The sequence below is a fragment of the Mustelus asterias genome, chromosome 15, assembly GCF_964213995.1.
Source record: "Mustelus asterias chromosome 15, sMusAst1.hap1.1, whole genome shotgun sequence".
Classification (NCBI taxonomy): Eukaryota; Metazoa; Chordata; class Chondrichthyes; order Carcharhiniformes; family Triakidae; genus Mustelus; species Mustelus asterias.
In genome coordinates, this window is record NC_135815.1 from 75,814,971 (window position 1) to 75,841,141 (window position 26,171).

The 26,171-nt window shown below is 42.7% G+C and overlaps 1 protein-coding gene across 8 annotated transcripts in view; it reads left to right on the top strand.

Moving 5' to 3' along the window:
• qkib (QKI, KH domain containing, RNA binding b) overlaps window positions 1-26,171 on the top strand; it is a 568,349-nt gene that overhangs the window by 166,492 nt on the left and 375,686 nt on the right. For all 8 annotated transcript variants that reach the window (XR_013499671.1, XR_013499672.1, XM_078230145.1 and 5 more), the window contains exon 2: window positions 15,289-15,431. Coding sequence is in view for 6 of the 8 variants with exons in the window: in XM_078230145.1 (XP_078086271.1) it covers window positions 15,289-15,431 (143 nt within the window). In the remaining 2 variants the exon portion in view is untranslated. The remainder of the gene's footprint in view (window positions 1-15,288; window positions 15,432-26,171) is intronic.

The window sequence follows — 26,171 nt, forward strand, 5'->3', positions numbered from 1 at the left end:
TCATGTCTGACAAATCTGTTAGAGTTCTTTGAGGAGGTAACAAAGAAGTTAGATAAAGGAGAACCAGTGGACATGATTTATTTAGATTTCCAGAAGGACTTTGACAAGGTACCGCATAGGAGAGTGTTAAATAAGTTAAGTGCCCATGATGTTAAGGGTAAGATCCTGGCATGGATAGAGGATTGGCTGACTGGCAGAAGGCAGAGAGTGGGGATTGAGGGGTCTTTTTCAAGATGGCAGCCGGTAACTAGTGGTGTGCCTCAGGGGTCGGCTCTGGGACCACAACTTTTCACAATATATATTAATGATTTGGAGGAAGGAACTGAAGGCACTGTTGCTAAGTTTGCAGATGATACAAAGATATGTAGAGGGACAGGTAGTATTGAGGAAGCAGGGGGGCTGCAGAAGGACTTGGACAAGCTCGGAGAGTGGACAAAAAAGTGGCAGATGGAATACAATGTGGAAAAGTGAGGTTATGCACTTTGGAAGGAGGAATGGAGACATAGACTATTTTCTAAATGGGGAAATGCTTAGAAGCGCAAAGGGACTTGGGAGTCCTTGTTCAAGATTCTCTTAAGGTTAATGTGCAGGTTCAGTCGGCAGTTAGGAAGGCAAATGCAATGTTAGCATTCATGTTGAGAGGGTTGGAATATAAGAGCAGGGATGTACTTCTAAGGCTGTTTAAAGTTCTGGTCAGACCCCATTTGGAGCATTGTGAGCAGTTTTGGGCCCCATATCTAAGGAAGGATGTGCTGGCCTTGGAAAGGGTCCGGAGAAGGTTCACAAGAATGATCCCTGGAATGAAGAGCTTGTCGTATGAGGAACGGTTGAGGACCCTGGGTCTGTACTCGTTGGCGTTTAGAAGGATGATCTTCTTGAAACTTACAGGATACTGCGAGGCCTGGATAGAGTGGACGTGGAGAGGATGTTTTCATTAGTAGGAAAAACTGAAACCAGAGGACACAACCTCAGACTAAAGGGACGATCCTTTAACACAGAGATGAGGAGGAATTTCTTGAACTCTTTGCTGCAGAAGGCTGTGGAGGCCGGGTCATTTGAGTGTCTTTAAGACAGAGATAGATAGGTTCTTGATTGATAAGGGTTATGGAGGAAAGGCAGGAGAATGAGGATGAGAAAAATATTATCCATGATTGAATGGCAGAGCAGACTCAATGGGCCGAGTGGCCTAATTCTGTTCCTATGTCTTATGGTTTTATGATCTTATCTCACCTAGGGTGTGACTGTATCAGTGCTGTTTGGGATATGGTAATTTGTTGTGTCTGTGTGAATATTATAGTCAGGCTGTTTAACCCTTTACATTCATTCAGCTCCTGCTGCAACCCACACTTCCTGGGTTTGCCCTACTATAATCCAAACAAATAACTGAGATTTAAATCCAAACCCTCTGTGGATGAAGGGTCATCCAGACTCAAAACGTTGGCTCTATTCTCTCTCCACAGATGCTGTCAGACCTGCTGAGATTTTCCAGCATTTTCTGTTCTTGTTTCATCTCCAAACTCCAAGGTCTCGGACTCAGTTCCTCCCTCTGAGCCTGGATCCTTGACTTCCTAAGCTACAGACTGCAATCAGTAAGGATAGGTAACAACACCACCCCCATGATTATCCTCAACACCGGTGCCTCACAAGGCTGTGTCCTCAGCCCCTTACTATACCCCTCATACACTTATGACTGTGTGGCCAAATTCCCCTCCAACTCGATTTTCAGGTTTGCTGATGATACCACCCTAGTGGTGCACTCCATCTCTAAACAATGAGGAGGTGAAGTGCAGGAAAGAGGCAGAGAACTAGGTGAAATGGTCTGATGACAATTTCTCCCTTCAAGTCAGTAGGACAAAGAAGATAGTCATCAACCTCAGGAAACATGGTGGAGGACATTCCCCTGTCTACATCAACGGTGATGAAGTGGAAATGGTCGGGAGCTTCAGGTTTCTAAGTGTTCAGATCACCAATAACCTGTCCTGGTCCCTCCACACCGACGGTATAGTTAAGAAAGCCCACCAATGCTTCTACCTTCTCAGGAGGCTAAGAAAATTCGGCATGTCTGCTACAACTTCCACCAATTTTTATGGATGCACCATAGGAAGCATCCTTTCCAGATATATAGCAGCTTGGTATGACTCCTGTTCTGACCAAGACCACAAGAAGCTACAAAGGGTTGTGAATGTAGCCCAGTCCAATAAGCAAACTGGCCTCCCATCCATTGACTCTGTCTACACCTGCCACTGGCTCGGAAAAGCAGCCAACACATTCAAGGACCCCAAGCACCTCGGAAATGCTCTCTTCCACCTCCTTCCGTCAGGAAAAAGATACAAAAGTCTGAGAACACGTATCAACTGACTGAAGAACAGCTTCTTCCCTGTTGCCATCAGACTTTTGAATGGACTTACCATATATTAAGCTGATCTTTCCCTACACCCTATCTGTAACTGCAATACTATATTCTGTACCCTTTCCTTCTCTCCTATGTACTCTATGAATGGTATGTTTTGTCTGTATTGTGCAAGAAACAATATTTTTCATTTATCCCAATACATATGACAAGAAAAGTAAGTCAAGTCATTTATCTTCTGAGTGACTTGTCAATTTATGGTTTGGAGTGGTGCATTGTGCATACTTATACACACCAAATTGTTCGAGACTGTACCAACTAATTTCATAAATGAGCAAGACATTCATCCCACCCAGTAGATTTGGCCTCTGGCTGTAAAGGTGAAATGACAGTGTATGAATGCACATTGACAGCCAGTTCCACAAATTGATTGTAAGGAGATTGAGCTGTAAGGTGAAGGTTAATACAGCAAATATCTTGAAGTTGAGTGCTTTTCTGGATTTTGAAAATAATCCTGTGATTAAAACCACTATAGGTTTGTCTGCTTTATAATGTGAACACTTTGGATTCTTAATATGAAAAGCTTGTATCTAATTCTGTAAAACCAGTAAAACCTATAATGGTAAGAGACTGATGCAACACAATATATTCTGTGTACTAAAACAGACCAAGCAAATGCAACAACTGTGATGACCTAAAATCTGAGCAAGTATAATATAAATGTAGGAACAAATCATAAACACAGCATAGTAGGAAAACAATGACACACACTTAATATTTAGAGTCATATACTTGCAGCATGGTTACAACACAGAAGGAGGTCATTCAGCCCTTTGGGTGGAATCGTGTGCACTCGTAATTACATTGTATACTTACAATAGCATAAACTGATATCTTTGCATGTATCCAATGTGAAAGGCAGAAGTCAAATGACTAAATTTGACTTCAGTCCCTATTGTCCTAAAGGCACCTGGAAGTTAAAAGACAATTAAAACATAATTCACATTTTTAATACGATTTTGTATTATGGTGTGTCAGGATGTAGGTGCATATAGTGGGGACTACCTACTCTGCAGAAGCTAGGTGCTTCCACACGGGAGAAACTAAATTCACTGGGGGGGGGGGGGGCGGGGGGGTGTAGTTTAAACAGTTCCCAACTGTTAACTTCAGAGCAAATGCAGTCATACAGCTTCGTGATGCACATAAGCAAAAGGGGGAAAAAAATAAAGTAACAGTTTTTAAGGAAAGCATCTCAAATATTTTCATAAGATGCACAGAATTTATTCCACCTGCAGGACAGACTTTTGTAACTCACTCTTGCTCCAATATAAATATCTTCGTCCTAAACTGAACACCAACTATTAACACGCAGTGCTTGGCATTGAATTTCATGCAATGTACTCGATGGCCAACTTACAGAACATAAAAGTCCTAGCCTTGTCAACACTTTTTCATGAAAAATATATCCAGCAGAGTATAATGTCACAAAAAATCTGAAGGGATTCCAGGTCTTAGTACTAGGTGGTTGGCAGTCAAATCAATATAGCAATTCCATTGCAACAATGTGCAACATTAAGTTATTGATTCAGAAATTTAAAAAAAACCTTTCCCCAAGCCTACTGTAGAGTTACAGCTGTATATATTCAATTTGCCCTTCCCAAAATCTGGCTGATCCAGTTTCGAAGCAGAGTTACTCAGCGCTTGTGAAATAAGCCACAGGTAGTCGCGTGAACGGATATCTCTTATGCAACTGTTTTCTGACAGATTATGATTTCACATGAGGGAAATATCTCTTTACACTGTGAAAGGTTTAGATCCCAAATGTACTGTCTCAGACTGTGGGGGACATGGATTCAATCATGGCTTTCAAAAGGAAATTGTATGATTACCTGAAGAGAAATGATTTGCAGAGCCATGGGTAAAAGGTTGAGGAGAGAGATGAGCTGAGTTGCACTTACAGGGAGTTAGCACATATATCCTGGGCAGAATGTTGTTGTTGGGGGTCTCCCCTGCCGGATGACCCACACTGCCTCTTTTCGGGAAGCCTCACTGAAAAACACACTGATCAGGCAGTGGTGAGATCACTGGCTGGCCTCACCCTGGAATAAAGTTCACGGAGACAGAAGGCCCACCTAGTGAGCCATAGGTCACCTTGCAGAGCAGCACCACTGAGGAGGCTGTGCTTGCTGCTGGAAGGACAACTCCTGGAGTCCTAGGGTCATGCAGGTCTGAAGCTACATGTGAGAAATGTGGGAAGTTTTTATGGGGTGGCAGAGGTGTAGCGGTCTCAGGGAGAGTGGGGTGGCAGAGGAGTGGGGAGGTGGCACGGTGGGGAGGATGCAGTGTCTGAAGCAAGGGCAGGAAAGGTCTTTCTGCCATCTACCTCCACTTCCCAATGTGCAGTTCCTCAATCAGGCACTGATTTCCCTGAATGAGGGACCTCACCACCCCCTTGAGGTAACAAGTTGCCTGCACAGGTTCACCTGTGTGCACGCTGCATGGAAAACAGGCCTGCTTACAGCTGCGTTAATTCCAGCAGTGGTGGGATGAGGCCATTAAATAGTCACTAATTGGTCACTGAAGAGCCTCTAATGTCAATGGGATGGGAATATGGATCATGTGCTTTTCCACCCAGCACTTAATTTTGGTGGGAATGTGGTGGGATTCAGGTTCGCCGCCACCCCACCTAAATAAATGCCCTTCCTGCCCCCAGGATTGCCACTGGTCTCCCCACTGATCTTGCAGGTCAGTGTTTTCAGTAGGCTAAATGTCAGCCTCTGAAAACCATATTTAAAACAATGTCCCCATTTCCAAGATGGTAGATGGAAACCAGATGAAAGAACAGAAAAGAAAGTAAAACATTTTAGAAAGATGAGAGAAAAAAGTAAAGCTTGAAAAAAAGAGTGAAAAAGAATAGAATAGTATTGGAAAAACAGGACTAGAACAGTCAGAGTTGTTTGCCCATTTAATTTGTTTCCATTTGTAAGCTGATGATACCCAGCTCTACACCACCTCCACCTCTCTTGATCCATCCATTGACTCTTAAACGGTCTGATTGCTTGTCTGACATCCTGGAACTGAATGAACTGAAATGTGCTTCATTGAAATATTGGAAAAGCAGAAGCCATTGTCTTTGTTTCCTGTCACAAATTTAATTCCCTTGTCAATGATTCCAACTAAGGCTGAACCAGATTATTTGCAACCTTGCTGTTATGTTTGACTCCAAAATTAGTTTCCTATCACATTATCCTGCTGCACCATCACTAGGATCACTATTTCTGATTTAGCATTGCCTGACACTACCATTGCTGATGCTAGAATCTGAAACAAAAACAGAAAATGCTGGAAAATCTCAGCAGGTCTGAAAGCATCTGTGGGGAGAGAATAGAGCCAACGTTTTGAGTCTAGATGACCCTTCGTCAGAGCTGACTACCATTATTGCTGTTTATCTGCAACTGTGAAATGCTTATCCATACATTGCGTTACTTCTATACTTGAATATCATGATGCAGTCCTGGCTGACTTCCTTAGTTCCATCCTCCACAAATGTGTGGCCATTGAAAACTTTGCTACTTATGTCCTAACTTGCACCAAGTCCCGCTGACCCATCTCCCCTGTAGTGGCTGACTTACGTTGGCTCCCAGTTAAGCAATGGCATGATTTTGAAATTCTAATTGTTGTTTTCAAATCTCTCTATAGTCTCGCTCCTGCTATCTCTGTGATCATTGATCTTCAACCTTACATGCAGGCAATTACACCTTCCCAGTTGTGGCCACTTGAGCATTCCCAACTTTAATTGCTCCACCATTTATAGCCGTGCCTTCAAAGCCAAGACCATAAACTCTGGAATTTCCTCCCCAGATCTCTCCACCCCTCTTTTCAGCTTTATAATACTGCTTTGATGAACCTTTGGTCATCTGGCCTACTGTCTCTGTCATCCTTTGTTGAATAACACATGTGAAGTGCCTTGGGATGCTATATTAGATTAAATATGCTGTGCAAATGCAAGTTGTTTATTTTTAGCTAAAATCGGGTTTGCATTGTTTCATTTAACACCACAGATAAAAATTCTACTGACATTCTGAATAACCTTATGTATTGCTTTTTTCAGCCCCTCATATGTGAGCTGATTGATGCAGTGTGACTGCACCTGTGTGCAGTCTAAGTATTGGTGAGGCTTTTAAAAAGCATTGTCCCCCATGCTGGATTGCTGGGTGGTATTTAATGCTCATGGCAGTAGGTTCGTCAAGCTGCTGGAAAGCTGATAGCAACCCCAACTTGGTAATTCTGCTTCCCTCCCTCCCCCGTTTCCTTCCTCCCCTTCCCCATTTTGGCACTTAGATGGTCGGAGTCAGAGTGCTGATCATCTTCAGGGGGCATTTGCTGCCTCTCAGAGCAACTAGCCAAACGGAAGTCAGTAGCTGCCCAATATTGGCTGAACCAGTGAGAGCACTGGCAGTTGCTGGCACTGCAGGGGGCCTAGGCTGCTGATTGTGACTGAAGCCTAAAGTGAAGGTAGGCAAGGCAGGTTCACTGACGCCAGTTAGGAGGCACCAGGTGGTCAGCATTTAGAAAAAACGGGAACCTTCACCTGTGGGTGGCCAGTGCCTCTGAGGGGTCTCACGGTGGCACATGATTAGCACTGCTGCATCACAGCATTAGGGACGAAGGTTCAATTCCCAGCTTGGGTCACTGTCTGTGTGGAGCTCGCACATTCTCGCCATGTATGCGCGGGTTTCTTCTGGGTGCTCCGGTTTCCTCCCACACTCCAAACATGTGCAGGTTAGGTTGATTGGCCATGCTAAATTGGCCCTTAGTGACATGGGAATTAGTTGGATAAATGTGAGAGGTTTTGGGGGTAGGGTGGGATTGTTGTCGGTGCAGGCTTGATGGGCCAAATGGTCTCCTTCTATAGGGATTCTGTGATTCTCTCCATTTGAACATGGGCTGCCCAACTCGAATGGACACCCCTACCAGGCCACAGACATGATTATCACAGTTTACTTGGTGCGTTGCTGAATTGATGTAGCCTCCCCACTCACCAGGATGCGATGAGGCCCTTAAGCTGAGTTTGCATTGTTTAACTTAGCTTAGAATTAACATTCATTAATTTAGCTTCAAGTTAATTTCCTTTTAAAAGAAGGTAGACCAAATAAATGGTGAAAAAGGCTTGAGGGGCTGAATGGCCTACTTCTTATTACCTTATTACCCATAAGCTCCTATTTCATAGGTCTGATGATCTCCAGTCTTAAAAGCTTCGAGTTGACAAGAGAGCCTGTTCCCTTCACATGCTTGTCTTCTGTTCAAGAAGCTGACTCATTCAGCTGCACCTTGATCATCTTTGATGCCCAACCTCTCTGTACCAACCAAACCATAATGCACCCTGCGGAAGAGTGTTGGCATAACTCGTGTGCAGGCTCACATTCTAGCCTGCAGACTTTCTCTGGAAAATGTTGAAGTGTTCAGGTCCGTTATTGATTTTCTCTCTGGGTTGGCCATTCACAAAAGCCCTAATTTTTGCTTCCCCACCTTTTAGCTGATTTGCTGTTTATACAGAGGTGCTGGTTTAGCTTGAATTCTGAGGATGGGCATCTGTGAGGGCGCTCCTCGCATTTAAAATGATTCTGATTCCCTTATTTTAGTTTCAGACTAGCAAATTAGTAAATTCAAGATTTAAAAAAAATGCTAGAAGAAACGCAGCAGGTCAGACAGCATCTGTGAATATAAAAACAGTAAATGTTAAAAGCCTTTCATCTGTAACTGTCAGATCTAGGTTTATGATTCTGTTTTAGAACATAGAACAGTACAGCACAGAACAGGCCCTTCGGCCCACGATGTTGTGCCGAGCTTTATCTGAAACCAAGATCAAGCTATCCCACTCCCTATCATCCTGGTGTGCTCCATGTGCCTATCCAATAACCGCTTAAATGTTCCTAAAGTGTCTGACTCCACTATCACTGCAGGCAGTCCATTCCACACCCCAATCACTCTCTGCGTAAAGAACCTACCTCTGATATCCTTCCTGTATCTCCCACCACGAACCCTATAGTTATGCCCCCTTGTAATAGCTCCATCCACCCGAGAAAATAGTCTTTGAACGTTCACTCTATCTATCCCCTTCATCATTTTATAAACCTCTATTAAGTCTCCCCTCAGCCTCCTCCGCTCCAGAGAGAACAGTCCTATCTCCCGCAACCTTTCCTCATAAGACCTACCCTCCAAACCAGGCAGCATCCTGATAAATCTCCTCTGCACTCTTTCCAGCGCTTCCACATCCTTCCTATAGTGAGGTGACCAGAACTGCACACAATACTCCAAATGTGGTCTCACCAAGGTCCTGTACAGTTGCAGCATAACCCCACAGCTCTTAAACTCCAACCCCCTGTTAAGAAAAGCTAACACACTATAGGCCTTCTTCACAGCTCTATCCACTTGAGTGGCAACCTTTAGAGATCTGTGGATATGAACCCCAAGATCTCTCTGTTCCTCCACAGTCTTCAGAACCCTACCTTTGACCCTGTAATCCACATTTAAATTAGTCCTACCAAAATGAATCACCTCACATTTATCAGGGTTAAACTCCATTTGGCATTTTTCAGCCCAGCTTTGCATCCTATCTATGTCTCTTTGCAGCCTACAACAGCCCTCCACCTCATCCACTACTCCACCAATCTTGGTGTCATCAGCAAATTTACTGATCCACCCTTCAGCCCCCTCCTCTAAGTCATTAATAAAAATCACAAAGAGCAGAGGACCAAGCACTGATCCCTGCGGCACTCCGCTAGCAACCTGCCTCCAATCCGAAAATTTTCCATCGACCACCACCCTCTGTCTTCGATCAGACAGCCAGTTACCTATCCAATCGGCCAACTTTCCCTCTATCCCACACCTCCTCACTTTCATCCTAAGCCGACCATGGGGGACCTTATCAAACGCCTTACTAAAATCCATGTATATGACATCAACTGCCCTACCTTCATCAACACACTTAGTTACCTCCTCAAAAAATTCAATCAAATTTGTGAGGCACGACTTGCCCTTCACGAATCCATGCTGACTATCCCGGATTAATCCGCATCTTTCTAAATGGTCGTAAATCCCATCTCTAAGGACCTTTTCCATCAATTTACCAACCACCGAAGTAAGACCAACCGGTCTATAATTACCAGGGTCATTTCTATTCCCTTTCTTAAACAGAGGAACAACATTCGCCATTCTCCAGTCCTCTGGCACTATCCCCGTGGACAGCGAGGACCCAAAGATCAAAGCCAAAGGCTCTGCAATCTCATCCCTTGCCTCCCAAAGAATCCTAGGATACATTTCATCAGGCCCAGGGGACTTATCGACCTTCAGTTTATTCAAAACTGCCAGGACATCCTCCCTCCGAACATCTATTTCCTCCAGCCTATTAGCCTGTAACACCTTCTCTTCCTCAAAAACATGGCCCCTCTCCTTGGTGAACACTGAAGAAAAGTATTCATTCATCACCTCGTCTATCTCTACTGACTCCATACACAAGTTCCCACATGCGATAGGCCGCATGAGTGGCCCTTTTTCATCTCAGTGGGCCACCGCAAGATTGAAATCGGACATGTTCACTAACCTTGAATCCATGAATAAGAGTAGATAACACACTGAATGAGTTATAAAAAATGCTTAATCTTTCATTGATGAAGTTCCCACTGTTTTCTGATAAGTTCATGGATACTGATCTCACGCTCCAGACTAGTGTCTCCGCAATGGCTGACACAGTTATGTTGGTGTAGGTTAGAATGCAGTGACCAGCAGGAAGGGCAAATAGTCTGGAGTCTGCAGTTTAGTTCCTGCTTGACAGAGGAGGAACCCCTTGATTGTTGGACAATGAGTTTCATTACCATGGATTTGATTCTCAAACAGCAGTCTGTGGTTCCAATCTCTGTCACTCTTGGGGCAGAATAATGGCAGGTGACATTATGTCATCCCCTTCCATCCCTTTCTCTGGATCAGTGATGGCCAGGGGGCCACATGCAGCCCATCTCGGTTCTGAGTGCAACCCACAGGACATTTTGTCGACTGTTGCCCATGCACAGATTTGCCACATTCTGCTGGTTTTCATCTGTGTAGCTTTTTTAATGGGTATAACTGAAGTAATATAATTGTAAAAGCAAGAGCAAGTGAAGCGAGGAGCATGTTAATCACACACAACATTGAGAGCCATGAACTCTCTAAATATCTCTCTTGGTTTTACTGTTTGAAATTGATGATAGTTCTATTAATATATGAAAGATTAAGCATTTTTATAACTCATTCAGTGTGTTATCTACTCTTATTCATGGATTCAAGGTTAGTGAACATGTCCGATTTCAATCTTGCGGTGGCCCACTGAGATGAAGGAGGGCCACTCATGCGGCCAATCGCTAACCTAGGTTGCCCATCACTGCTCTAGATGTTTGGAATGGTCAATCCTGTTAGAATTAGTGTAACTTGGAGAAATGAGCCTTGCAGTGTGGGTGCAAGAGGGATTTAAAAGTCAGGAAGATTATCCAGTGTTGCTGACACTTTTACCAAATAAATCCCACCTCGCTTAATTAGCCGGCGTGTGTTTAAAAGTTTGAAATTTAAAGTATGCCAATGTTGTCCGAATGTTAAGGATGTGATGCTCAGCAGAGGAGTCCCAATTTGACCCCTTTGCATTATGGAATTATACATATGGAATTATAATAAAATTTGCTTATACTGATCTTGGAAATTACCACAGTAAGCAGCTAAACGGTTCAGGGAAAAACTGCTATTCTCAGTTGTCTGGTCTCTAAGTTGTTTGTTTATTTACAGCGCGATAATTCATAAGATTTGTTTAAAAGTCCAAAAATTAAGTCTTAAAAGGTTTACAAACTAGTCATTTTTTTCAGTATGTGATTCACTTGGTGTGGTGAGTTACAAAGTAGAGGAAGTGATTTGTATATGCTTCAACATACAGCTCTTTGCTTTACGTTTCTAGGTAGAATAACAATGTTTTTTGACAGGGCTAGCAGATAATCTAGGTACAGAGGAGATGCCAGGGGTAAGTTTTTCACTCAGAGGGTGGTGGGTGAGTGGAATCGGCTGACGTCGGTGGTGGTGGAGGCAAACTCGTTGGGGTCTTTTAAGAGACTTCTGGATGAGTACATGGGATTTAATGGGATTGAGGGCTATAGATAGGCCTAGAGGTAGGGATATGATCAGCGCAACTTGTGGGCCGAAGGGCCTGTTTGTGCTGTGGCTTTCTATGTTCTATAATCATCTTGGATAGCACGATACTAAAGCTTGGGACAAAATTTATCAGTGCAATTGATTTGTAGTAATAGTGCAAATAATATGTAACATTACCTGCTTTCCAAAAACAACTTGTATTTCATGATTTGACTGCTTAATCTTTCATATATTAATAGTCCACTCACCTGATGAAGGAGCAGTGCTCTGAAAGCTCGTGATTCCAAATAAACCTGTTGAACTTCAACCTGGTGTTGTGAGACCTCTTACAATGTATTTATATAAAATAGGGGAAATTGTGTTACTGAGAATTGAGCACAAAATTTATGCATTTTGGCTTTATCTCAGGTAATGTGCTGAACACTGATCAGCTATTGCAGTTGAAACTAAAGATAAGCACAGGATGTTTATTTATTTATTAGTCACAAGTAGGCTTACATTAACACAGCAATGGAGTTACTGTGAAAATCCCCTAGTCGCCACGCTCCGGCACCTGTTTGGGCACACTGAGGGAGAGTTTTAGCATAGCCAATGCACTTAACCAGCACATCTTTCGGACAGTGGAGGAAACAGGAGCACCCAGAGAAAACCCACACAGACATGGGGAGAACATGCAGACTCCACACAGACAGTGACCCAAGCTGGGAATCGAACCTGGGTCCCTGGCCTCACAGCCCCAGGGACCCAGGTTCGATTCCCAGCTTGGACCACTGTCTGTGTGGAGTCTGCATGTTCTCCCCATGTCTGAGTGGGTTTTCTCTGGGTGCTCCTGTTTCCTCCACAGTCCGAAAGATGTGCTGGTTAGGTGCATTGGCCATGCTGGTACTTAATATTCTAAATGATTACTTCCTTCAAGTATTCACAAGAGAAGACAAGAACAACGTGCTGTCCCCAGAGCTAACCAAAATAAAATTAATGACTTTGATTAGAACAAAATAAATAAATCACCAGGGATAGCTGGTATTTCTCTGAATGCTGAAAGAGACTGAGGAGGAGATTTGTGAGGTATTGAGAGAGTTGCTGGAAACTGGGGAGGTGCCCATGTTATAAAACATACACAGACAACTACAAACTCATTAATCTGCCTTGCATTATATGTGAAACTATTAGTCATACATTTCAAAATTGTCTGTGTAATAATAACAGTAAAAAATTCCGAACATTGGCTCAGAAAGGGACCATCATCTTTGACTTCTTTAAGGTAGGGGCATCCAAAATGGATTATGGAAAGCCCTATATTTTGGTGCAATTAGAAGTCCAAAATACATTTTACAAAGTTTTATATGAAAGGCCATTAAATTCAAAGCTATGGGGATTCTGAGTAAATTGTGGTAAATGGTTAAGAAACTGGCTTTCGGGAGAAAAAATGAGCACACATTGAATTTATGTTGAGGTGGGAGTACTTACTGAATGGGGTACTTCAGTGTCTGATGCTTCAAAGTAGGTGAAGTGCTTTGAGATGTTCATGAGAGTTGAGGTTGTATAAATGCAAGACTTCTAAACTTGGCAAAATGAAAGCTTTATTTACATCAGATAAGGTTATTTGGACGTTTTACCTAACACGTTCTTTTGAGTTTCTTTTGATAAGATGGTAATTCAGATGGTAACTTGCTGAAGTTCGGTAGGAATGGTGATATTCTGTTATGAACCACAACTCATAGCACCACACATTGGTCCATTAGCAGCAGGAAAGCTGGGAGCTTGTTTTCATGGCCAAGTTTCAGAAACAAAGTTGAAGCACTATTTTAGCATGTGCAATATTTCTTCAATAATTTTAATTGATTTCAATTGACTTGTTTTTTTTTTAACTCATCACAATTCATCATATGTCAGGAAATAAGCCACTGTGGGACCTTTCTGAAAATATACATGTATGTTTTGAAGTTCCTTTTTTTTACAACTTGAGAGGTTATGGGCAGAAGATTTTGATTTTTTTTCAAAGTGTCAACTCTTGCAGGAAGAGCAGAGTGTGGCCTGCTTGCTGCGATGCCAAGTTTTCCTGCCATATTTTTTGACACTTTGGGGGGAGGGGGGAAAGTGAAGGGGCGGGCCCCTTCATGCTGGTGGGACAGGCTCTGAATGAACCCCGTTTGCCAGCAATTTAGGCTTTTAAAAGACCAGGACACCAGTTTTAAAGGGTGTCCCAATTTATAAAAACAATAACGGAACACTTCAGGCGGCACGGTACGGTAGCACAGGCGTGGGCGGCACGGTAGCGGCACGGTAGCTCAGTGGTTAGCACTGCTGTTTCACAGCTCCAGGGACCTGGGTTTGATTCCTGGCTTGGGTCACTGTCTGTGTGGAGTTTGCACATTCTCCTTGTGTCAGCGTGGGTTTCCTCCGGGTGCTCCGGTTTCCTCCCACAGTCCAAAGATGTGCGGGTTAGGTTGATTGGCCGTGCCAAAATTGCCCCTTAGTGTCCTGGGATGCGTAGATTAGAGGGATTAGCGGGTAAAATATGTAGGGGTATGGGGGTAGGGCCTGGGTGGGATTGTAGTTGGTGTAGACTCAATGGGCCGAATGGCCTCTTTCTGTACTGTAGGGTTTCTATGTTTCTATATTTCAGCACCCCTAATATGAAATCCCACGGCACTGCCAAGGCATGACCCTCTCTCCTTTAGGGCTGTACTCAGATTTGTACCTTTGGCGGATTCTGTTCGACAGGTGTACTCATGGCAAACCTATCGTGATTCACCTTGGTGTGCCCTTATGCCAAGGTGAATAAACAATCTAATGTGGGGGGTCTGATATGCATATTTTAAGTAAATGAAAATAGGGATCCCAACTTACCATTGGCAGGGGGCGGTAACAATCGAGTAGGGAAATCCTGCTGGTGTAGAAGCCATTTTGGGTCTCCTGCTCGATTATCTGTCCCTCTGCTGTTCCCACCCCTCCGTAAACAGGGGCAGAAAATCCCCACTCCCTCAAGTTTTTTCTGTTAAGTTTTGTACGTTTTAGAAACATAGAAACGAGAAGGAGGAGTGGGCCATTCAGCCCTTTGAGCCTGCTCCGCCATTCATTTTGATCATGGCTGATCATCGAATTCAATATCCTGATCCCCCCCTTCCTCCCTTTAGCCCAAAGAGCTATATCTAATTTCTTCTTGAAATCAGACAATTTTTGGTCTCAACTACATTCTGTGTTAGTGAATTCCACACACTTACCACCCTCTGGGTAAAGAAATGTGTCCTCACCTCAGTTCTAAAAGGTTTACCTCTTATCCTCAAACTATGACCCCTAGTTCTGGACTCCCCCACCATTGGGAACATTCTTTCTCAATCTACCCTGTCTAACCCTGTTAGAATTTTATAAGTTTCTATGAGATCCCCTCTCACTCTTCTAAACTCCAATGAACATGATCCTAATCGACTTAGTCTCTGCTCATATGACAGACCTGCCATCCCAGGAATCAGCCTGGTTAAACCTGCGCTGTACCCCTTTCTAGCAAGGACATCCTTCCTCAGATAAGGACACCAAAACTGCACACAATACTCCAGATGTGGCCTCACCAATGCCCTATACAATTGCAGCAAAACATCCCTATCCCTATACTCAAATCCTTTCGCTATGAAGGCCAAAATACCATTTGCCGCTATTACTGTCTGCTGTACCTGTATGCTTACTTTCAATAACTGATGCATGAGAACTCCAAGGTCTTGTTGAGTATCCACCTCTCAGTTTATATCTTTGCCTTCTCCTTTGTTCTACAGAGATCAGCAGAGTGCGGAAAGATATGTACAACGACACGTTAAATGGCAGTACAGAGAAGAAAAGTGCAGAGTTACCAGATGGTGTGGGGCCTATTGTACAGTTACAAGAGAAGCTTTATGTACCTGTTAAAGAATATCCTGATGTAAGTATATGGTTCAGCTAAAAATGTTTTGCCATTCATATTAAGAAATTGTCTTTGAAGCTATTTATGTTGGTCTGGAAGACCTTTGGTTGTAATGTGTTTGTGATGATCAACAAAACTTCCATATTTATTAGAATCCTACCAAAAATATAAGGTAACTGACAATCTGTAGGCAATAATGGTACAGTTAGACTCATTACTGAAAAATGATTTTCAAATGTGTCCTAATGAAGATTAGGAAGAGATCATAAATTACTTCAAGGTATTTTGGTTCCAATTCCTCTGTGAGAAAAGGCAAAGGTTCATCAGCAACATGTTTTAGGAATCTGCACAAAGGCTATTGCTGATCTCAGTGTTCCAAGGTTTGCAGCAGAGACTGAAACAAAGCTATCTAATTTCCATAACATAGATGGGCACTTGAAATGCCGTAGCACACAAGACTATGGACCAAGTGCTGGAAAATGGGATGAGAATAGATAGGTTACTTGATGGTTGACGCAGACCCAGTGGGCCATTTGGACCTCTTTCTGTGCAGTAAAACTCTGACTCTATAAACTCATAGTGTGGTGGGGAGTCAAATAATGAAGAGGCCATACATGTGCAAAGGCATCTGAATAGAATGAGGAGATGGGGTTATGAGTAACAAATGGCACCTACTATGGGCACATGTACAGTGTTGCGAACAGGAGGGGGATTAATTTGAACAGCCATGATTTCTCCTGTCTCTGCCCATCCATAAACAGAATGGTGTTTTTGATTTCTGATTTGCCTCCTTTGAGCGATGGTGTATTTTCCTGAATCCTTCATTGAATTTCATGGACTCCCTACAGTGCAGAAGGAGGCTATTTATCCCATTGAGCCTGCACCAACCATGATCCCAGCAAAGCGCTATTCCTGCAACCCCACGTATTTACCCTTCTAATTCCCCTGACACTAAGGGGCAATTTGGCATGGCCAATCAACCTAACCATACATCTTTTGGACTGTGGGAGGAAATCGGACTACCTGGAGGAAACCCACGCAGATACGGGCAATATGTGCAAACTTCACACAGTCACCCAAGGCTGGAATTGAACCCAGGTCCCCGGTGCTAGTCACTGTGCCTTTAGTTTGGAGTGTTCCAAATCATTCCCACAGCAAACTCAAGATAAGATGAATTATGAAGATTTGTTCTATCTTACATGCACACAAAATGCATGAAATGTCTGCCCCTTTTGCACTCAAACAATAAAAGAGGGATAAGGGGAAAGAAGGGATTCAGGGAAAGACCACGATAAAAATAAGAGTTAGTTTTATATGAGTCCAGAATCCATAATCAACAGCCCAATAGCATTTCCTTCAGAAGGTAGCAGGCTGACTGTGGCAAGGTGAACAGTCTTTCCAGAAACTAGGACTTCCACGATGGGCGAAGGCGTGTCGAGTTGAATTAGTCTTGAAGGCACAAATACAGAAGTTCCAATGTTCCAGTGGTTCACAGTGTAGATGAGGGCCAGGCAATTTTCCTGGACTGAGCTCTTTCTCCAGCTAACTGTTCAATGGTAAAATGACATACTGCTTGGGTTCAATTCCACCTGGCAATATTACAGATTCTCTCAGTTTGAGGGAGGTCATGTGACACAACTGTTATTTCTTCCCAACTTTGACAAAGGGTCATCTGGACTCAACGTCAGCTCTTTTCTATCCTTACAGATGCTGCCAAACCTGCTTAGATTTTCTTGCATTTTCTCTTCTGGTTTCAGATTCCAGCATCTGCAGTAATTTGCTTTTATCTTATTTCTTCTCCTGGTTGTTGGACAAAGGATATATTTGCCTAGGCCTGGAATCTTGAGGTGTTTAATAGAGGAATCAGGGACCCTTTTGCCCCTGGCAGACATACCATCTCTGTTGCTCAGAGCTCTGTCTTTGAGATGGAAGTGTTGGTGTATTTCTTTGGAATTTAATTGTCAGGAGTCACAAGGGCATTAGCACCTCTTTAAAGATAATGAAGTTCCTGCTGGTTTTCTGAAGGTTAGACATTTCTCTGGTATGAGTATGGTTGGTCATGATAAAGCTTTGTTCATTTTAAAGATCAAAAATAATAATTTTACATAGTAGCCAGGTTGGTGTTGATACATATACATGTATTCCTTCATGTCCTCTGACTGGGATAATGGTTATGGGACCAGGAAAGAAAAAGAAAAAATGAGAATTGCAGTTTTGATGTCTGGAGGCTTCAGGACATAACACAGGATAGGGATCTTGGACATTGTTGACCAACCCAATGAAATCATATTATATGATTCACAGTCAGATGGATTGTATACAAACCTCGGAAGTAGTAGTGTGTACCAGGCTATATAACCACATCGGGAATGCTGTGTACATGAGACAATAAAGCTCACAGGCAATGATCAGAGAATTGAATAATTTTAAGTTAATAGATAAATTGTACATGTTGAAGCTAGTCAGAAACACAGACTGAAATTTGGAAGAAAAATCCACTGACAGTTTAGATTTAATTACCTCATATGTTCATCATGTCCTGTGTACAGCAGACTGTCTGCAAAGGCAGGTAGCATAGAAGCATTTCAGGGAATGACACAACATTTAATGCTGTGGGTTACTGAGGTGCATGAGCTTTTGGGAGCAGCAGATGATCTGCAGAGCCTTGTGCTTTCCTGTATTGTCCATTTTCGGCTCTGATCTGGGATTATTTTTATACATACAGAAACATACAAAATAGGAATAGAATGAGCCTTTAGGCTCCTTGAGCCTGCTCCTCCGTTCAATAAGATCATGGTTGATCTGTTTATGTTTCAAATTCCACATTCACTTCTACCCTTTGATTCCCTTGCCTAACAAGAATCTATGCCTTATTTTATTTTATATTACTTTCATTCTATTTACTTATTTTATGCTCCATGTTCTCTTATTTACTCTGTTTTTTTAGATTACCTGCTACACAAGCCTGTTCCTTTTTTGTACAAAAAAAATTGCATGCACGCATATACAAAGAAGAAATATTTTCTAATGCCTAACTTAACAATTTGTCTGAAGATATTGTATGCATGTTCCCTAATCCTGCCATTTTAAATAATATACCCAATGGGACAAAATCTAATCACTTTGTTTTGAAAAGCTCAATGATTTCTCCTCTAATCCTACATTTTTCTGAACAAAATTAGCCCCACATCCTTGCATATCGATAATTATTTGGTTGTAATTTTGTCAGCCTTCAGAACTTCCATTTCTCCGACCGTGTGTAGGCACCAAAACTGTATTCAAAGTTTGAATTGATCTCCACAGCTGGGATTCACTGGGGTCGTGAGCCCCTGGTGGGAATCCTGACAGCACGTTGAATTGTGCATCAGGTCTAAGACGGATTTACTGTCCGGCGCAATGCTCCCGACCCGTCCCGCCAAAACCTATCAGGTTCCTGCCCAGAGCAGCCAGGAACCCAATGAATATTCTAATAAACACTTCATTATCGGGCTAGATGCCGACTCAACATCCTCCCGGGTTCGGAGGGGGGGGGGGTGGTGTTGAGTAAGTATAATTTCTGATTTCCCAAATAAATTCTTGAAGAACTGTATTTGAGATTAAAACTATTCCTTCACTGCTGAGAGCAAATTCAGACTGTGCATTCCAGATCATCTTAACTTACTGCATAGAATAGTTTTTCCCTAATGTAGCTTCTGATGACCAATTACTTTAAGGGCATAATTTTATGCTCCCTGCAAGGTGAATCCTGAGGTGAGGGTGGGGAGCGTTAAATTGAATGGATGAGATTCTCCCCAGAAACCCACCTGTCCAAACCCAGATGCAATTTCACGCTTGGGCAGACAGGGCCTGAGGTGGGAAACCCACCCATTTACTTATTAAGGCCTTTAAATGGCCACTTAATTTTTAGGCTGGTGGAATTGGGTGTGGGGAGGGTGGGAAACTGACATTTCCACCTTTTCCCCATCTTGGGTGGGAAGTAAAGGATGGGTGCGTCACTTTAAAGCCCCCCCCTCCACCAGCATCCCCCAGCCAGTCACCCCGACAACACTCAAGGGCGGACAGAAATTCTGTACACCATCAATCAATGTTCAGTTGTGTGTGAAATGGCAGTCAGAGTGTGAGAGTCGGCAGCTGCACGTTAGGCACTGATTGCTCATCATTCTTAAAATTCTACCCTAAATCTGAATCCTCTGGTTCCCAACTCTGTGCCACTGGAAATGGTTTTTCCTTATTCATTCTATCAAAAGCTTTCTGGATTTTGAACATCTCGATCAAATCATTCAATTTCTCTGATCTAAGGAGGACAAAGCCAGGGCAGAATTCTTCCAAAAAACGACTAAACGTCATAATGGTAAGAAAACAAGAGCGATCCGCGCCAGTTTCTCGGCGCGCTCCGCGCTGCAATCCTCCCACACTCATTTACTTTTTTTGGAGAGTGGTGAGTTACACGCTGGTACTGGGGGGTGGTGAGACTAAACATGCCGGCGAGCCTGGCTTCAGAGCATCAGGCATCTTTTTGCCCCGCCCCTGCCCCCGCCCCAACTGTGGATATTGGGACACCTCCCCATAGGTGGCATATTCACCCACCTCATCCCTACAGGAGTCGCCAGCATTGGGGCCTTCTCGATGGGTCCCCCATCATGACTCCCGACATGACCCTCCCCAAATGGCCCCTAGGCCCCACCCCTTTGGCGATGCCCTTAGCACACAGCTGGGGCCCCCAACTGCCTCTGCCATGCTGCCTGGTGACCACTGCTGGGATGCTTATTCGCCACTGCTGGAGTGCCAGGTGGGCACTGGCAGGTGGACACGGCCCAATGGGAACCACCTTGCCATGCTCTCGGCCACCCAGAGACTACCATGGTCTCCGAGCCCCCTGGCATGGCCAACATACCAGGTCTCTCCGCCAGTGGAGACCAGTAGTGATCCGCACTGGCGTGACCTTCCATTTGAGAGGTGGGAGCATTCCAGGAGGGGCGAAGATTGCATATTGATTTTGCTAATGTGATAGAGATCCAGTTAATTTCATGCCTATCAGCCTCACACTGAGATCCAGTTTGTGCCATTAGAAAGGGCCGGGACAATCGCAAATCGTTTGGCACTGGGTGCAAAACCGCTTTTTAGGCCTGCATGGATTGGCGTGATCTGTGCCAGGCATGTGTGTTCTACTAAATCATCTCTGCACCCTTTCAAAAGCATTGAAGCTGCAAAATTGACTGCAATCCATTTGGGTCCTGGCCAATATTATTGAAAAAATTTGCATAACTTATTTTTCTATTCAATGGCCTTATGACTAAAGTAAGAAGTCTCACAACAGGTTAAAATCCAACAGGTTTATTTGGAATCATGAGCTTTTGGAGCGCTGCTCCTTCAAGTGAGTCACTCACCTGGTGAAGGAGCAGTGCTCTGAAAGCTCGTGATTCCAAATAAACCTGTTGGACTTTAACCTGGTGTTGTGCCCACCCCAATCCAATGCCGGAATCTCCTTATTACTTAAAGCTAGAGTTGCCATATGAATTAACAACTTGTCCTGCACCTTCAAAAATATTTGTCTCTAATCCCCTTAGGTCTCCCTGTTCCTGCTCCACGTTCAAAATTGTTTTATGTTTGCTTCTCCTCATTCATCCTATCAAAATGAATTACTTTATGGCACTTTTTTTTGACAAAGTGCCATAAGATTGCTTTTTTTAACTCGCCCAAAAAACAAGCTTGAAACGTTCCCATTTTCCCGCTCGTTCAGCACTTTTTCATAAAATTCCACCTTTTGAAATTATGCTACGTGTAACCAAATCCAGATCATTACTGTGTGTCAAAAAATGCAGTGGTTCTAATGCTGAGGGTACAATACTTTATATCTCTCCCCAACCTGACCAACAACCGCTGACCGCCTGCCTTCATTCTATATCCCTTAACCAATTTTGCAGCTGTGCAGTCTTTAGTCGCAGTTTTGCGAGCAAGTTTATCATGTGGTACTTTATCAAATGTCCTTTGAAAATCTATATGCACAACATCAACTGCATAACTCTTAACAACTCTCTGAGTTATTTGAGGAAGTAACGAAATCAAGTTAGTCAATTACCATTTACCTTTATCTGTGCTTGCTTTTATAAAATCGTTGACTAGTACAGCACAGAAGGAAGTCTTTCAGGCCATCAAATATTGGCTCCTTTGAAGAGCAATCTAGTCCCATTCCCCTGCTATTTTCTCATAGTCCTGAGACTTATTTTCCTCCAAGTATTTACCCAGCTCCCTTTTTAGGGCACCAATGAATTTGTATCCAGCACCCTGTCAGTTAGTGTATCCAAAATCCTAACCACTTGCTGCATAGAGAGAAATTGCCTCTTGTTCTTTCGTCAGTCACCTTAAATCTGGACTCTGGTTATCAATCCTTCAGCCATTGGAAACAGTTTCTCTTTGCTACTTTATCAAAACCTTTTGCGATTTGTAAACACCTGTATCGAATCTCCAGAGCCTTCTCTGCTGTAAGGAGAAAAACCCCAGCCTCTCCATATAGCTTTAATTTGTTGTCCCTGCAGCCATCCTAGGAAATGTCTTCTGTACCCTCTCCAAAGCTTTCACATTCTTCCTAAAGTGAGGTGTCCAGAATTGGACACAATACTCGGTGGAACTAGCGCTTTATATATGTTTTAGCATATGTTTTGTATTCTAAACCTATATTTATAAAGCCCGGATTCCCATAAACCTTATAAACAGCTTTGCTAAGCTTGCCTTTCACCTTCAAAGGTTTGTGCACAAGCAACACCAGGTCTCTCTCTCTTTGCATTCCCTTTAAAATTGTACTATTTAGCATGTATTGTCTCTCCCCATACTTCCTACTAAACCTATTATTCCTACCTAAACCTTGTTCTTCTGTGATGAATTTTATGTGGCATGTGACCACCCATTTCACAAGCCTGTCCATGTTCTTGTCTTGTTGAAGTCTGTTACTATTTTCCTCGCTGTTTACTACACTTTCAGATTTGGTCATCTGCAAATTTCAGTATTATGCCCTATACTGTCCAAATCATTGATGTATTTCAAAAACAGTAAGAAGTCTCACAACAGCAGATTAAAGTCCAACAGGTTTATTTGGAATCATGAGCTTTTGGAGCAGCTCCAAAAGCTTGTGATTCCAAATAAATCTGTTGGACTTTAACTTGGTGTTGTGAGACTTCTTACTCTGCCCACCCCAGTTCAACGCCAGCATCTCCACATCATATTTCAAAAACAGCAGTGGTCCTAGTACTTAACTTTAGGGAACTTCCCGCTCCATCCCCACCATTGTCAGACCCTTTCTTAAACAGGTATGAGTAACATTTACTAAAAGATTCCCCAGGCAGGAAGGGAATGGGTGACCACCAGGCAGAGCAAAAAGGGGAGGCAGGCAGTGCCATGCCCCTGAAAAACACATATACCACTTTGGATACTATTGAGGGGAATGATCTCTCGGGGAAAGCAGCCACAGCCAAATTTGTTGCACCACAGTTGGCTCTGCTGCAGAGGAGTGTGAGAATGCAATAGTTATCGGGGATTCGATTGTAAGGGGAGATAGGTGTTTCTGTGGCCTCAATACTCCATTTTGTTGAAGATGCTATGGACCCAAATAATACCCAATTGAACATTTTTCCCTATATTAGATATGTATCAGCAGCTGCTTGCTTTTCTGCAATGCAAGCCCTGGATATGAGCTTGTGCTCTTGCACCTGATGTGTATTGTAGCTTTTGTCTCATGTCCCAAAATTCCCATGCAATAGAGGTCTAGCTTCATTTAGAACTCATTGAAGAATCTTTGCAGGGCATTTTCTGACAAGTCATCGTTTTGATATTCTGGATGTTTTTAAAAAAATGTTATTCCATCCAAAAAAGCCAAATTCAAATTGAATCCAATTCATGGTCCCCACGTGAGGGATAAACAAGATCCAAGTTGACAAAGTGAGACCATTGCACCCCATCCTAGGCTTGATCTGATGCTTCATCTTAGCCAAAAGGTCGAGATGGCTTTGAAAATTAGTATCAGGGCAAAGCTTTAGTTTAACCTTATTGGCTACCCTGATCATTGATTCGACCCCAGCCTGGGCAAGCCACCGTTGCAGGTGTCAACACACCTGAAATACAATGGGCTAGCCTCGTCACCTGCTTGATTATGATCTCACCACTGTCAGGTGCTGCAGAGTAGACTTAATTGCCATCAGCTGCCAAATTCAGGTCCTAATTCTGAATACCTACCCAGAGGCTGATTCCCTTCAATAATGTTCAATGATGGGTTGGTATAGGTCAAACCGTATCTTTATTGTAACCCTATCCTCTTTTTGGCACCAATTTATCTCTTAATATGATCTTGGATTGTGCATATTTAACCGATCATCCTTATTCTCTTAAAGAATGAGGAAGATATTATCTGTCATCGATAAACTACCATTCTCTTATGGGCTGTTTCTTCATTATATATTTTTTGAAAACCTTATTTATAGATGTGCAACTACACACATTAGAATAGAAAGTTTAGAAGTGTCCGTTTATAAGCATTTTGTGCATTAGATTATGTATTGATCCAAAGATTCAATTAGTCTTTTAATTGCAATTCACTTAATGGTTGAGCAAGGCAATGATTTTAAATAGTAAATACTATAGGTTAGTTTATTTTACATCTTTTTTCCTTTATTTCTACGTTTATGGGCCCCATACACAGGAACAAGACAGTCCATCTGTCCACGTTTCTGCAATGTAATTGAGCTATGTGTGAATGATAGGGGTGATTCTTCTGATATTTTTAAGGTAACATTTGATTTTCTATCTTAAAATACCTGCGCTCTTGGCTCCCTAATGTCATGGATAAGGTGAAGTGTACTTTGATTTTCACCTTATGCCTTATGAAAGTGTCTACAATGTTTGAGACATGAAAGCACAAAAAACACTTAATTTGAATAGCCTTGCATAATTGATGAATCACAAGTATTTAAAGCCTGTTCTATGTTTATATCGTGGCAATTTTATCATATAGAAATCAGAATTTGAAATTCATTGGAGAGGTTGGGATGATCAGACACCTGTTAAAAGTTTTGAACCTTGAACACATAAATCAATCTTCCAACATAAAGAAGAATATCATATTTTTTGTTGTTGTGATCGGAATTGATTATTTTCCACTCTCCTTTAATCCCCATCTATGAGGAATCATTTAATCTATATTGAGTGTTACCAGAATTAATTGTTTGCCTGTCACACAAACTCTTGGAAATGAGGCTATTAAAACCAGCTTATCACGGAAATGTCTTAAGTCAGGCACCAAGCAGTGTAGAAATGAAAATGTATCTCATTGGATTGCCTGTTACTCAAACAAATATAATTAGTATGCTGAAGGATATATATTTCGGAAGTAGTTTTTTGGCAAAGGCCTCTGTCGTTCATTTCAGACAAATGTATAATTATTCATTGTTACATTTACAGCAAAATGGCTTAATTTCACTTTAGAAATCCTAACAACCAAATCTTTCCTTCAATTTCAGTGCTTTAATACAATTGGTGACTTGGTAGTGTAGTCTCAGTCGAACAGTTGAATTTGATTCCTGGGTGCTATCATATGCAAAGATAACGTCACATATCAACTGCCATATACAGCCAACCATTGGAGTCAGTAGAGTAGTGAACTTAATGTATGTGCGGGAAAATTTTGCATTGGGTACCCTCTGCACATACTGGTCGCCAGGGTTTCCTTCAAAACTTGATCTTCTATGTTAATTTGGTCAAAATACTGCTGGAGTCTGCAGACAGAGTATTGAAGGAAACAGATGTTGTCCAGCATAAATTAGAGTGGTGGGAGAGGTGTCGTGGGAGTGGTTAATACTTTTCCCTCATCTTAGGAATTTAGCAATGACTGGAAATAAATATTCCACTGCCTGAGTTCTTGGTCAGATCCATAGTGCCAGAAGATTTGAGGTGAAGAACAGGAAATTGCTGAGAGAGAGGCATAAATCAATTACAACAAAACCTTGGATTTGCATAAAATCTTGAATGCAGGAAAGTATCACAAGCTGTTTCACAAGGAATAAAAATGGACAAAGGATGAATTATTGTATTTGAACACCTTAGAACATCCAGCTGGTTTAGAATCCCTACAGTGCAGAAGGAAGCCATTTAACTCATTGAGTCAGCACCAACTCTCCAACAGAGCATCTTACCCAGGTCCCTTTCCCGTAACCCCATGCATTTACCCCACTAATCCCCTGAACTTACATACCTTGGGATCTTGGATTGTGGGAGGAACTAAGAACTAGGAGCAGGAGTGGGCCATCAGGCCCCTCGAGCCTGCTCCGCCATTCAATAAGATCATGGCTGATCTGTTCGTGGACTCGGCTCCACTTACCCGCCCGCTCTCCATAACCCTTAATTCCTTTACTGTTCAAAAATGTATCTATCCTTGCCTTAAAAACATTCAACGAGGTAGCCTCAACTGCTTCACTGGGCAGGGAATTCCACAGATTCACAACCCTTTGTGTGAAGAAGTTCCTCCTCAACTCAGTCCTAAATCTGCTCTGTATTAATTTTTGGCCATGCCCCCTAGTTCTAGTTTCACCTGCCAGTGGAAATAACCTCCCTGCTTCTATTTTCTCTATTCCCTTCACAACATATGTTTCTATAAGATCTCCCCTCATTCTTCTGAATTCCAATGAGTATAGCCCCAGTCTACTCAGTCTGTCCTCATAAGCCAACCCTAAACTCCAGAATCAACCTAGTGAATCTCCTCTGCACCCCCTCCAG